Source organism: Falco rusticolus, chromosome 1 (genome assembly GCF_015220075.1).
Source record: "Falco rusticolus isolate bFalRus1 chromosome 1, bFalRus1.pri, whole genome shotgun sequence".
Taxonomy (NCBI): Eukaryota; Metazoa; Chordata; class Aves; order Falconiformes; family Falconidae; genus Falco; species Falco rusticolus.
This window is the reverse complement of record NC_051187.1, coordinates 75,900,906-75,914,875: the sequence shown is the minus strand read 5'-3', so window position 1 is coordinate 75,914,875 and position 13,970 is coordinate 75,900,906. Positions and strand designations below refer to the sequence as shown.

The 13,970-nt window shown below is 42.5% G+C and overlaps 1 protein-coding gene across 2 annotated transcripts in view; it reads right to left on the bottom strand.

The window, feature by feature from the left end:
• The window catches only part of WFS1 (wolframin ER transmembrane glycoprotein), a 34,003-nt gene extending 24,449 nt beyond the window's left edge, over positions 1-9,554 (bottom strand). Inside the window, exons 1-2 of one of the 2 annotated variants that reach the window (XM_037385191.1) lie at positions 9,421-9,554; positions 7,201-7,398 (exon numbers count right to left, since the gene is read on the bottom strand). In XM_037385191.1, coding sequence (XP_037241088.1) covers positions 7,201-7,393 — 193 coding nt within the window. In that variant the 5' untranslated portion in view covers positions 7,394-7,398; positions 9,421-9,554. Of the gene's footprint in view, positions 1-7,200; positions 7,399-8,814; positions 9,338-9,420 lie in introns of those variants that run through there. The other variant, XM_037385200.1, reaches the window with a different exon arrangement.
• Between the last annotated feature and the right edge of the window lie 4,416 nt (positions 9,555-13,970).

Genomic DNA, 13,970 nt, shown 5'->3' with positions numbered 1-13,970 from the left:
TAATAGCTTTTATGTGTTCCCTGGATCGTACTGTTGAGCTTTCGGTGTTCAGCAGAGCCAGTTTGAGTCTCTGGAGAAATCCTCCTACTCACTTTCCACAAGCTCCGAGAGTCCAGTGGCACTGTGTGCAGTACCTATGTAGGAGTAAAGTTTCTGGAAAGATTGACATTCCACTCAAAAAGCAAGCAGGCATTAGGCACCACATCATAAGCATGATTTGTACATACAGAATATAATGACACAGAGGAAGAGACTGGAGAAGTATTTTGTGCTACAAACACCATTGTTCTGATAAATGGTTTTATTAACTTCAGATATTTATTTGCTTATCAGCGTATGTTGAATCTTTTCATTTACTCAGAAGCCTCCTGGATTCTTATCTTAACTGCAAAGTAAGGGTCTGGTTCAATCACGAGTACATTGCATGTTTTTCTTCCATGCACTTCCATGGTTAGCTCTTAAGATGGTCTTACTTGCCCCAAGAACAAATGAAAATATTTGTATTAACATACATTGACAGACACTTTATTTTTAAAGGTGATAACAAGGATGGGAGAGAAGAGAATAACATTTGTTTACAGAGGTGTTGAAGTCTAGGACTCAACTTTTCTTTCTCTGGGAGCAGCAATACATTTGTAGATATGATAACAGTCTTAGTCATACCACAACTGCAAGTCATCAAATAGCATTAAGTTGAAAAGGGAGCAACTTCTGCACCCCCACAAAATGAATGCAAGTTATCAGGAGAGCAATAAAACAAAGGAAAAAAAGCATGGTGGAAAAAGGAAAAAAAGTAGGTGGAAAACTAAGGATGACGATATTATAGAGACTATAAATTTTAAAAGTGGAGGGGAAAACTATTCTTAAAAGGTGTTTCTTTCTAGCATAGCTATTATTGTACAATGATCATTTAAAGTCATTAAAATAATTTTGCACACAACCAATGAGACAGCCTTGCTGCTTTTTCCATACAGGCATCTCTGATTAAATCCTTTATGGGTTAGCTGTGATAAATCTAACACATTCCACAACTGGAAAGTTAAAAATAAGCAAGCTTTTTGTAATTTCTCAGTTGATAATCATCATTATTAACCTTCTCCACCAAAAAAACCCCAAACAAATGGGGGGGGGGGGGGGGGGGGCGACAGGACAACGATGGACCCACAACCTGCAGAAAAGCGATGCAAGAAAGATAAACCTCACCAAGCTCACTTATTTTTGTAGAGGAAGATCTAAAGTTATCATAAGAACCTACACAATGCTCAAGAGAATTTCAGCAGTTCTGCAGTTTAAGCTCTTCACCACAAACACACTCTAGCAGTTCATCAGGTTACCATCAAAAGTGGCCCTTAAAAAAGACCCAAGACAATTGCTTTGCAAGTCCACAGAGCCTTACCCTGCCTAGTAAGCACTTCTAATAATTAACTGACTGAAAAGGATTGGTTTCATTTCCCAGTTTACTGTTTCCAGTCTCACCTAAATTTTTCAATGAAGTGTGCTGCCTGCTGCTGCAAAGGGCCCTCTAGCAGCATGAGTTTCAAGAGTACTGTAGTGTAGCAGGGATTTGTTCCAGTTTTATTTGAAGATGAATGTACAGGTACTAGGTACTTCCAAATGTTTTCCTCCAAAGCCACTGTAAAATATCTCCAGAGGTTACCAGTTTTTGCTGCTGCTGAATGCAGATACATTATATTAGAGAACTGGTTCAGATGAGTAATGTGCTTTTAACTTTTCAACTCTTTCCATCTAATGCATTCTGTCTGCACAGTGGAACACACCAGGTTCCTTTTGGAGGAAACTCAATTAACAGATTATATTCCAACCACTCACTAGATTAAATTTTTAAATGTGCACAAGAGGAACCTTGAGTCCTTAACACCAAACAATTTACAGAGCCTCTATTTCATGACATAAATCTACTAATGTGAGTATAGTTCTTCCCCTTCTACCCTCTGGCTGCTCATTTCTACCTTTCTAACACTCTGGGACTATGCTAGATCAAACATTTTGTTATCATAAACTAACAGATTGACTTCCTAAGTGGAAGGTGGAAGAAGATTGAGCTAGGGCACTTTTCAGCTCTGGAGTTCCCAACATAAAAGGACATGGGCCCATTGGAACAAGTCCAGAGGAGGGCCACGAAGATGATCAGAGCTGGAACAGCTCTCCTGTGAAGACAGGCTGAGAGTCGGGGCTGTTCAGCCTGGAGAAGAGAAGGTTCCAGGGAGACCTTACAGCAGCCTTCCAGTGCCTAAAGGTGGCTTACAAGAAAGCTGAACGACTTTTTACAAGGGCATGTGGTGATAGATAGATTTAGATTAGATGTTAGAAGAAATTTTTCACTATGAGTTGCCCAGAGCAGCTGTGGATGCCCCATCCCTGGCAGCGTTCAAGGCCAGGCTGGATGGGGCTTGGGGGAACCTGGTCTAGTGGAAGGTGTCCCTGCCCATGGCAGGGGGCTTGCAACTAGGTGACATTTAAGGTCCCTTCCAACACAAACCATTCTATGATTCTAGGATTCTTAATCAGGTTCATTGTGTGAATGCAAAAAGTGTTATCAGTATCTTTGTTATCAGCCAAAGAAAACATTTATGCATTTCAAACAGTGAAAGGGGCAAAGATGGATAATCTTTCCTCAAATACATGGGTGTCTAATACTACTCCTATCTATGGTAAAAACACCAGCAGGTTATTGACAGCAATAGCAGCAGATCTGAGAAAGCCAATTCCCATTGTTCTGCACCAACTATGATGACGTCCCAAAATTTTATCTGAAAATAGTCATTAACTTTTGTTTAGATAGAATCTTTTCTCCCCTACAGCAATGCTTGGCAAATGAGCTTTCCAGAAGTCTGAGTAATTGCAGGTAAAATTTGAAGGGGCATTATAAACTGACAGATAAATTTTTAAGTAATTAATATTCCAAGGCATAATACTCCTTTTCTAATAATCAAAGATTTTTGTGAGATTTCTTCAGGCTTCGCACAAACATTTCACTCTGCATCAAGAGTTAGTGTGTACAAGCAAACTGCCAGAAAATGAAGACATATAGGCGCTAAAATAGAGCTTTGAAGCAAAGATTCTTTTTAACCTTAAGTGGAAGAGGTTAACACTCTGAAAATATTTGTAAATTAGAGAGGTTCCATATTTGTTAGCTATCATTTAGCAATGGGTTGGAGACACACTGTTTTACATTGTTACAATATATCGTAAACTGTTTAGAAGAATTTTTTTGTACTATTTATAAATTCTAAGTCACACAGTTTATAAAATAATTTTCTTCCAAGAGATACAAAAGCACCTCATAACCTTCTTAAGTACAAGCAGAACTCTGCACATCTACAAACAAAACGTAACAAATTTATTTCTGTCTGCAAAGCTCTCAGTACAAATACCTTCCCCATATGTTCTCAATTTCAGAGCAAGATATTTGTGCATATTTCCTTAACAGCAAAAACAAGGACAGAACAAAAATTAAGTCCTTAATCAAAAAGATTCAAGCATTGCAACTTAGCATTACAATGCTGTCAAAAACTTCCCAAACTCTCACCTCCTAATTCCTACGTGATTCCGCCTCTCCAACCTTACTGGCTAGCAAATGTACATGAATGATGCAAAAAACCCCAAATAAAATCTTTTTCATCCACATATAAAAGATCGTTACCTTCACACTGTCTCCCAGATTTCTCTGTTATCCTAGGACATCCTCTTACCTGCTGACTGGCAGGCAGTCCATTTTTACGTAAGACACTTCACATGCTTGAAAGGACTTAAGCATTACAAGAAATGGTGTTACCTGGGGTGACAGACAGTCCAGTTCAAGTTACCATCATGGCTGGCTTGAAGCAGTTACTTCAATCCAAATATCGCAGGCAAGTATCAGATCACTATCGTACTGTGAGAAATTTCTCCCAACTCTGCTTTCTTTTCATCTGAACCAAAAGTGAAACGTCCACTGGGCCACAGAAAGCTGCTCTCTAGCCCAGCAAAACAGAAAACTTACCTGGAATGTGGATTCATGTCTTTCTTCCAAAAACATTACATTACTAGCAGCAGTATTCAGATATTCACACGCTAATTAAGTATGTTGAAGGTCCTTTCTTCCTAGCTCTGCTCTGTGTACACATAGAGGAAGTGGATCCACTAACAAGAATGATGTTTTTAAGCCTATTTGGAGAATCCGGTGTTGCAACCTCCAGAACTGTCATCTGAGCTATTTCTTTTTGCATTGCTTTAGGGCTGTATCTCAAGGAAGGAGGATGCATAGAGTGGATGAAATACAGATACCAAAAAGGGGTATGTAGCAGCTGGACAGAAACTGTGCACCTGGGAGGCATAAAAAAGTGTCAGGAGATTTGAGCCAGTGTTTCAACAGACTTCACCAGACTTCATTAGCAAGCAGCCATTGGTCTTCCTCACTATCCACTGTGTTTCTCTTGGCACAGACTACTAAAATAATGACAGAACTTTTGTGTTTAAGCAACTGGCAACTCTCCTGTAATTTGCTTGCATGAATACTGATGACTCAATGGTTTTAAAGTTTCAGAAGTCCTAATTAGTAGTGTATATGCTTTGCTCGCTAATAAACGTCCTGTCCAGGAGCATCCTTGAAAAAGCAACTATTTTTTTTTTTTTTCAGTTTAAACATGAGAGTTGACGTATTGATATTTATTCTATTCCTAATACATACACAAACCCCTAACTTACATAAACAGAAATTTTCTAGAGAACGCAAGGGCTTTGAGTAGAAATAGGAACACCCACCTTTTCTTTTTTAAAACCAAAAAACCCTCAACATTTATAAGTCATCTCAAGCTCAACAACTGAAATTTTTTTCATTAAATTCAGATTTGATTTCCACAATAAATTCACAAAGCACTCTTCCCATTGCGAAACGAAATATACAAGGACTAACAAAAACACTACCTAATGATATATTAGCAGAAGATAGATTGAAAATTGCTAAGAAAAAACCTACAGTGAGTTCGATACAAATGAAGTACCTGTGCAGCTGAGGATGAGTGTGTGCTTAAGTGCTTTACTGAGTCAGAGCCAGGGCATTCATTAAATTACTGGATTATGCTACAAGATATGGATCATGCTGCAGGAATAAGAGATGGGTGTTTCCAGGAAATAAACTACTTAACATTCATGTTGATGCTATAGCCTTAAACACAGTATAGGTAAGTAGAGACTGGAAGGAAAAGCACTGTTCAGAAATACAGATACGTTGGCAAGAATAAATCAAGAATCACTGAATGGTTGAGGTTGGAAGGGACCTCTGGACACTATCTGCTCCAACTCTGCTCTGGTCATGCTGGGCCACCTACAGCTGGTTGCCTAGGACCATGTCCAGATAGCTTTTCAGTATCCTCACTGACGGAGAGTCTACAAACTCTCTGGGCAACCTGTGCGAGTACTCCATCACCCTCACAGTAGAAACTGTTATTATTATGACAAATAACATCAGACCAAAATAACTGTAGAAGAAAATACTGGATGAAGAAACATGATCTTATCAAATGCATTTGCGATCTAAATCCAATAAAATCTTGGTTAAGAGACTCCAGCATGACACAACGGCAATAGTATCTCATTCTGTAGCATTAAACACGTGCATATATTAAGATGGGGGTGGAAAGGGCAATGACAGTAGCACCAGGCACTGAGAAGATTTTCATAGGAACAGATGAGTCACAACTGAAACGGAGAAATACATCAGTGCTCTGAAGTCCTCTTTTACAAGGCTATAAACAAAAGCATCTATAATACAAAACTGCATAGGGTACACAGGCCTGTAAAGAGAGCCATGACAGAAATCAATATGATTTTAAAAAGCCCAATATTTATACAGAGTAAGAAAATCTCCAAATTGGCTAGAGAAGAATACCTGAAAGAATCTGTGTAAACCACCACTAGACTGACAGTTTGTATTTTCAGAATCTTGCGTGAATGTGGACACCAACAACAGAAACCTATGTTTTCCTCTTTCAGTCATAACAAAGACCAAGATAACTGCATGCCATCCTAATACTACTGCTATTCTTTGCCTGTTGAAGCATACTAAGAAACTTGAGAATGAAGGAAGAAAACACACCTGTTAGCACTGATCCTAAATTAATAATCATGTAATTAACATTAGAAGTGTCAATTCTCCATCATCGCTGAATACTTTCACAGTGGGAGAGATGACAAAGTTGGTAATGATACCTCCATCTGGAACGTGCCTTTTAGTAACAAAAAACCCAGAACACTGCAGCAGCCAATTCTGAATTAGATGCAAACAGTAGATGTGCTAACACAGCCACAATATTGGCCTGAACTATGTGCAGAGCTCAGCTGCATCTGATACACGCCATGCAGATATTCACACATTTAATAATTTTAAACTCATGGATAGCCTTATTACCTTCAATAGAGTGACTCATTTATGAATGCAAGGGCAAGCACATAAGCAGTTTCAGAATCAAAAGTCCAATTTTAAAGAAAGTTAAGGAGTAGTAATTTTGCTAGACCTCAAACACAAGACCTTCTTGCACAAGTGTCAGATTAAAAATTGAATTTAAAACTTGAACTCAGCAGCTGAACACAAGAGCCAGGTATTTTTTTTTCTACCTTTTGCACAAGACATTTCTCTCATCCCGTCAGTCTTCTCAATCTTTGAAACTCAACGGCTTCACAGTGAGGGGAGGGGAAAAATAATACCATTCTGCCTTTCAAAGTGTATCATGATTCTTAATCCAACTTCTTATCTGCCTGCAAATCTTCATTTCTGTTGCTCTGTTTTCACATATCAGCTTACTACTCCCTCAGTCTACATTATAGTAGTATCTATTCATCCACATCAGAATTCATATTAAAGCTAGAGTTAGCACACAATGTAGCCAACTGAAGAAATTAAATCAAAACCTTAATATTATCATAAATTACATTTAATTCTTCCTGCCAATTTTTCAAATAGACTCCTTTCCTGTTGTGTTGTACGCATAATAAAAATTGGATGGGAAAACTCGAACATATGCATGGGGTAAGCTGCAGAAGAAATGTCTCTTCCACAACAACAGGTTAAAATAAACTGCAGAAATTTATTTTCCTACTTTACAGTGTCTCTTTAAACAGATTTTAGAATACATATACACAAAATAATCTCCCAAAGTTTACTATAAGCCAATTTTGCACAGAAATTGCTTTCATATTTACCACTTTTTTCAGCTTTCTCCCTGCTACGGGAGTAGCCAGGAACTGAAGAAGAAAAAGTTGCACTATCCCCTGAAGATGGTCCCGAGTTCTGATTGTTCTCACTATGGTCCACAGCAGCAGCGTTTAGCTGGGACCTTCCAAGATGCAGCTGGGGGTGAGAGGGACTTGAGGGGGGATCAGGATCTGAGTTCATTTTAGCTGTAAAAGAAGAGAATAATGATTAATTATCAGGTAGTAGGGTTACAATATAAAACCAGAGTAAACACTTAAAATCTGAATATACTTGTATAATTAGTTAAACAAAAAGCATAGCAAAGAGCAAGAAGGCTGACAGCAACTTCAAGATGTATTTATACATTCTTCAGTAATTCCAAGTATGAGCAGCTATTGTTGAGTAAGAGTGACCATATATAGCATTGTGCCAGAATAGCCACTGCTATAAACCAAATAAAAACTGATTTTGAAGTATAGATAAACACTAGAATTAATCAATCCTATAAATACTGGATACAAATAACTACTTTGAATCTAATGTTCTACTTACACATGCAAGAAATAAAGACTAGCCCCTAACTTTTTACAGAACAGTACCGACGTGTCCATAATGATAGAAAAATTTCACTATGCATCAAGGGCCTGGTTCACAGCCACCACCTAATCAGGCAACAGCGAGAGACAAGAAAGGTAAGAAGGCAAAGGAGGAGATGTAAAACTCTGCCACTGGAAATGAGGTGAGGGACACCACTAAAGATGCTCTTTATGGCCATTTCCAATTGTAATACATACAATCCAAAAATAAGCTATTTACTACTATATCCAACTATACAAAAAAATAGTATTCATACAAAAAAAAACCAACCACTAAGTCAGGAAGGGAGAGGTCTTACAGTTTCTTACAAGAGAAGGCCTTTTAACTTTCACTGTAAGCCCTCTCCTAAATGATGTGAGGATCTCTGTTCTCTATTATAAAGTTCCTTAAATAAGGAAACTTTCATAAAAGCGCTTAGTGAAAACTCAGCTTTTATAAGACAGGCAGCAGCAAGGTGCAGGCATACGCTGCTACCACAGAATAACTCAGGTGCTTAAAAGTAATTCCCCTCAAGTTAAACAATTTGCAAGGAACACTGGAGAGGGTGTCTGGCTACAAACTTACAAACTGTATTTTTTAATTCTGTACATTCAGAATACTGACCTAAAGGTGCCCTTGTAAAGGTGAAGGTAGCATAGCCAAAACCAAAGATCCACTGCTCAACTCAGCCAACAACTACCCCCACTGAAAAGATGCTAAAATCCCAGCAGGATGCTACAAGCACCAGCAACTTATGTGTTGTTGTGTTGTTATGTTGTTATTTAAGTACACTTACTACTGTAAAACATACTCTTTGTACTTCAGACAACTTGCTTGCCCAAATTAAGCTTCCCTGAACCAGAAAATATTTCACTGATACAAGTAAATGCATTTCTGTATTATGTTTCTACATCAAGTTATAAATAAACCAACAGAGTTCAGTCAACCTTCAAACAATCCCAGGAAAACACAAGAGATTAAAATACTTTCCCGCTAAACCAGCACGAGTATTTTTAACCACTATACAAACACAAAAGTTACTTCACCTCTGGTTTTAAGCTTGACCTTAGCGCTTCGGCAGAGACGAGCAGAAGCCCCACGGTGCCAGGCTCCGGCTCCCGGAGCGCACCCCCCCCACCCCAGACCGGGGTCCCGGGCGGGGTCCCGGCCGAGGGCCCGCAGCAGGCCCAGCTCGGCGGCAGCCAGCCACCAGAAGGGCTCCCGTCCCCGGCCACCCCCGCCTGCCCCGCAAAGCACACCGCCAACTTTCCCTACTGCGGGCTCAGGCGCGAACCGAGGCTAGCCCTTCGGCTTGGCTGTAGGGCTGCTTCTAGAGGCCTGCCAGCGGGAGGCGGGGTAAGACTCTGGGGAGCCCGGGAGAGCTCCGAAGGCAAGGGGGGGAACCGGGAGGCACCGGCGGGCCCGCGCCGCCCCGGGCCGGCCGAGCCTAGCTGCCAGCAGTGACTCTGCAACCCCCGGCGGGGCAGCCGGAGGGATCGGCCTCGTTCCCCGTGAGGCCGGAGGGCGCCCGGGCGGCGGCTGCCACCCCGGAAGGCCGGGAACCCCAGCACGTCCCCCAAGCACGGCGGCGGGCCAGAGGGAGGCCGGCAGCTCGGGCCGTCCTGCCGGAGGTCCCCGCCCCAGACGCTCACCGAGTCCGGCAGGACGAAATCACCAGCGGGGACTCCCGGCCACAAACTCCCCGGTGGCTCCAGAGGCTGCGAGGCGCCAAGTGGGGCGCCTCCCACCGCCCTACGGGGGCGGCCCCGGCCCGGCCCCGGCCCCAGCCCTCTGACCGCCCCGCCCCGCCCCGCCGCCACTCACCGCCCACCACGGCCCGCGGAGGCTTCGCCGCTGCCGGGCGGGCCCGGCGGGTGGAGGAGGAGACGGAGGCGGGGGCGGGCCGCGCAGGGGTGGTGCACCGGCCGGCGGGAGGAGAAACGCGGCTGGGGCAGCGGCGGCAGCGCGTCGTATGCGCCCTGTTCCCGCGCTGGGGGGCGGCGGCGGCGTGCCCCGCGGGGATGGGAGGCGGTGTCTGACGGGGGGCGGCTGGGGCAGCCGCGGGCAACTCCAGAGTGGCAGCATGGGGCAGCAGGGGTGGCGCCCGCCCTCGGGAGAGGCTTCGTGGGGCAGCCGCTGCGAGGCGGGTTCTGGCGAGCCGTGAGGCGGCGGCGGCCTAGAAGCGGCGAGAAGGCCGCCCCGAGTGGCCACCAAGCGTGGGGGAAGGTGCCCGACAGCCTCCCCGGGCATCGGTCCCGAGCTGTCCGAGTGCGGATATAGGCCTTCCCCTCAACCAGGGCCCTGCACTTGTCCTTCCGGGGAGCGGGAGGGGCTGGGGCCAGCCCTGCCGAAGCGCCTCCTGTGAGCGAACGGGGAGGCGGGCAGGGCTTCGGGCCCTGTCAGCCGCGGGGGGCGAAAGCGGCTTCCTCGGGTCTGAGAGGGGGCACGGCCCTCCTGCCTCCGAGTTCCTCCGTAGAGGGCAGAAGGAGTGAAGAGAAGGGGGAAAAGGGTGAGAACAGAGTAACTACTTATTCCTGAATGTCTTTTAAGTTGCTACTGTATACACTACTTCTGCCTGCATGGAAAGCACCTGGGCTGGTAGCGAGCTGTAAACTTGGGTGTATGTGTTGTATTGGTTGTATTGGTAGTAAACGTCTTTTTAGAAATAATACACTGTTTCTGATTTTTTTACCTAAAGAATAAATAAGTCAAGGTCCCTACGAAGTACTGTGAATAGCTTCTAATTAAAAAAACACCCCAACCTCACAAACTCAAAATAGGAGATTAAATTTAAACTTCAGCCATTCATATTTAGTCACATAAGTTGATTTTTCACAAGTCCCAAGTTGCCAGCAGATCATGGGAAGCTATGATATGTTCCATTTTTCAAATGCCAGTTAGATCCTACTTGTTGATGTCACTGCATCTTGGGGTGATCCCCAAACAAAAATATGGTCCCCAGCATCCTTACTATTTCCTTGCCTTGGAAGTCATAACAAAATTCTTTCTTTTACCTAAAATAAGTTTCAAGAAACATAAAGTTATGCTTCTGTTTACTTCAAATTAAAATAAATTTTGGAAAGAAAAGAGTTACTTTTAGGAAGATCGTTTCAAGTCTGAGTGTAATATGGTTTTATCAGGAACATACAATGCCCACCTTGTGTTTTATGTTTAGGTGTTTCTTTAGAGTAGACTGACAGCATGACTGAACTCAGATATGACAAACTTCCTACTGCTGCAATCTGCTCCCCCAGCTATTCACATTTTCCGCAAGATATTATTCTATACCACTGATTTGATATTTAGTGGGTGTGCTTAATGGATGTAACTTGCTTAGGGAACAGGTGGAATTGAGGGTGGTAGCTGGAGAAGTAACTGAAAAGGAAATGTAAAAATAAGTCTCCCCTGCTGCTTGTGCCTGTTCCTTTCCAAGGCACAGTCAAACATGGCATAAGCCATTCCAGGGAAGTTCAGTTTAAGATTAAAACTGACACACTGACTACTAACCTGCTTAACAGGGAGACTCACTGTAAAATATATTCTGTGGTTGCTTATGACCGATCTTACATTGAAGATGCACATTACTGCCATTGCTGAACTTGATCAGGTCCTTACTTAAGATAAGGTCAACTAACCCTTTGCAGTACATGAATGTCACACACACCTTATGTACTCACATACATGTTATATAAATACATATAATATTACTGAGAGTAAACTAAGCTCGGACATGATGGCAGCTTCTATTATGAACTTCACTCATTTCACTTTGGCTTACACTATATCACAAACTATTAGTTTGCATTTGGCATTATCACAGTTGCTAGTTGTTACAGCTACAAAGAAACATGGAAGTACTGTGGTATCTTGTCACAATCCTTTTTTAGTTTCAGTTATGTACTATGACTTACAGAATTAACAGAATGGTTGAGGTTGGAAGTGACCTCTGGAGGTCATTGCTCCAAACCCCCTCTCAAGCAGGGTCAGCTATAGCCAGCTGCCCGGGACCATGTCCAGGTGGCTTTTGAGTATCTCCAAGGATGGAGACTCCACAGCCTCTCTGGGTGACCCGTGCCAGTGTTTAGTCCCCCTCACATTAAAAAAGCTTTTCCTGATGTTCAGACAGAGCCTCCTGTATTTCAGTTTGTGGCCATTGCCTCTGGTTCCTGTCACTGGGCAGCAGTGGAAAGAGCCTGGTTTCATCCTCTTTGCGCCCTCCCTTCATGTATTTATATACATTGGTAAGATCTTCCTGAGCCTTCTCTTGTCCAGGCTGAGCAGCCCCAGCTCTCTCAGCCTTTCCTCACAGGAGAGGTGCCCTAGTCCCTTCGTCATTTTAGTGGCCATTTGTTGGACTCTCTCCAGTATGTCCATGTTTCTTGTACTGGGGAGCCCAGAACTGGACACAGCCCTCCAGGTGTGGCCTCAACTGGTGCTGAGCAGAGGGGAAGGATCACCTCCCCTGACCTGCTGGCAACACTTTGTCTAATGCAGCCAGGGATACCATTACTCATCTTTGCAACAAGGGCACATTGCTGGCTTATGTTCAACCTGGTGTCCACCAGAATGCCCAGATCCTTTCCTGTCAAGCTGCATTCCAGGTGGGTGGCCCCCAGCATATATCAGTGCCTGGGGATGTTCCTCCCCAGGTGCAGGACATTGCATTTCCCCTTGTTTAACTGCACAAGGTTCCTGTCAGCTCAGATTTTAGAAAATCCTATTGCAACAAAATAAAGGTTTCAGTTCAGCCAGTTTCTTTTTGGATTAGAGTGTGGGTATTTCCTGAGCTAGCTCGACGGCATCAGTAAGCGAAAACCAACCTTGGGAGAGAGACAGAGTTGTGCTTGTTGGAAGGAAGCCATGGGAGCAAGAAGAGAAACTTTAAGATATGGAGCTGTCTGCAGGGCTTGTGGCCTTGTAGATAACGGGAGTTCCTAAGCTGCTGTGTCTGCAATAGAAAAAAAAGCTAACAGTGGAAAACTACTTAGCATAGTTACAGGCTGATACGCCAGCCCACTGTAAAGGTATAAAAGGCTTGCTTGATTTTAATAAAGTTTCTTCAAGGTGTCTTTGATCCGCTCTCGGAGTCCATGCATCAGTATGCCACATCAGAGAATCAATAATCCTTTTATAAATATTTTGTAAGTTTACACAGTGATGTTTTTTTGACTTTTGCTGTTTTCTGTAAACATTATTTACTCAAGAGATGATGAAATGTAGTAGGAATGACTGCCTGGGATGTACACTGAAATTAACTGCTTTTTCATATAGTCATCAATGAGTTATAGAAATATACTTCAACAGGGACATATAATGATCTAAGCAACTCGTATGTTGCCTCTGTTGGAGTGCATGTGATACAAACTGACATTTTCACATTCTGTTGTGAAATTCATATTCCAGCACCTAGGCATGTGTGTAGTATTGAAATGTTTAAGAGAAGTCTGTCTCTTAGAAAATTTAATTTATAACAGCAAAAGACAAGATCATGCTAAGCAACATTTAAATGTAACATTTTGTTACTAAATCAATCAATTTAAACTGATTTATCTATCATATTACTGAAATGAAATCGCATTTGTAGCGTTGCTGGCATACAAGTAGTTTCTCAGTAGTCCAGAGGAAAAACTATTTAATCAAACTGTTCCTAAAATGAAGAGAGAAAGCAGTGATCATCCTAGAAAATAGAACTTGCATGCAGATGAATCATTCCAATGAATAGCCTTCAACTCTGTATGTTTTTCACAACACCTCTGAGTAAGAGTCCATTTCTTTAGTCCATGGTACACTCAGAAACTGATTTGACATAATTACTCTGGATGTTTCTGGAATCTGTTAATCCTACTGAAAATATTGTCAGCAGTGCTCTTGTAAGAGTTAGAAGAGCTGAAAATTTCATAGAGAAATGCCATGTGCATCTTCAGTAGTTATGAAAGACAGTGCATTACGGAAATGAAAACTGAGTGATGGTAAATAACCTGTACTAAAAGCTGTCTCAAAGATCATCTCTTTTTTTTGCCCCACCTTACCAATTAAGAGAACAGCTGTTATTTCAAAATAATAGGTTTTCTTGTTTACTCTGATACACCCATTTTAACAGTATAATTTAATTGATGGAAGCATTACCTCAGCATAACATTAGTGCAATAAAAGCTCTAGCATACCTCATGAGCATGGGTACTATTGTTCCATTAGACTGAGG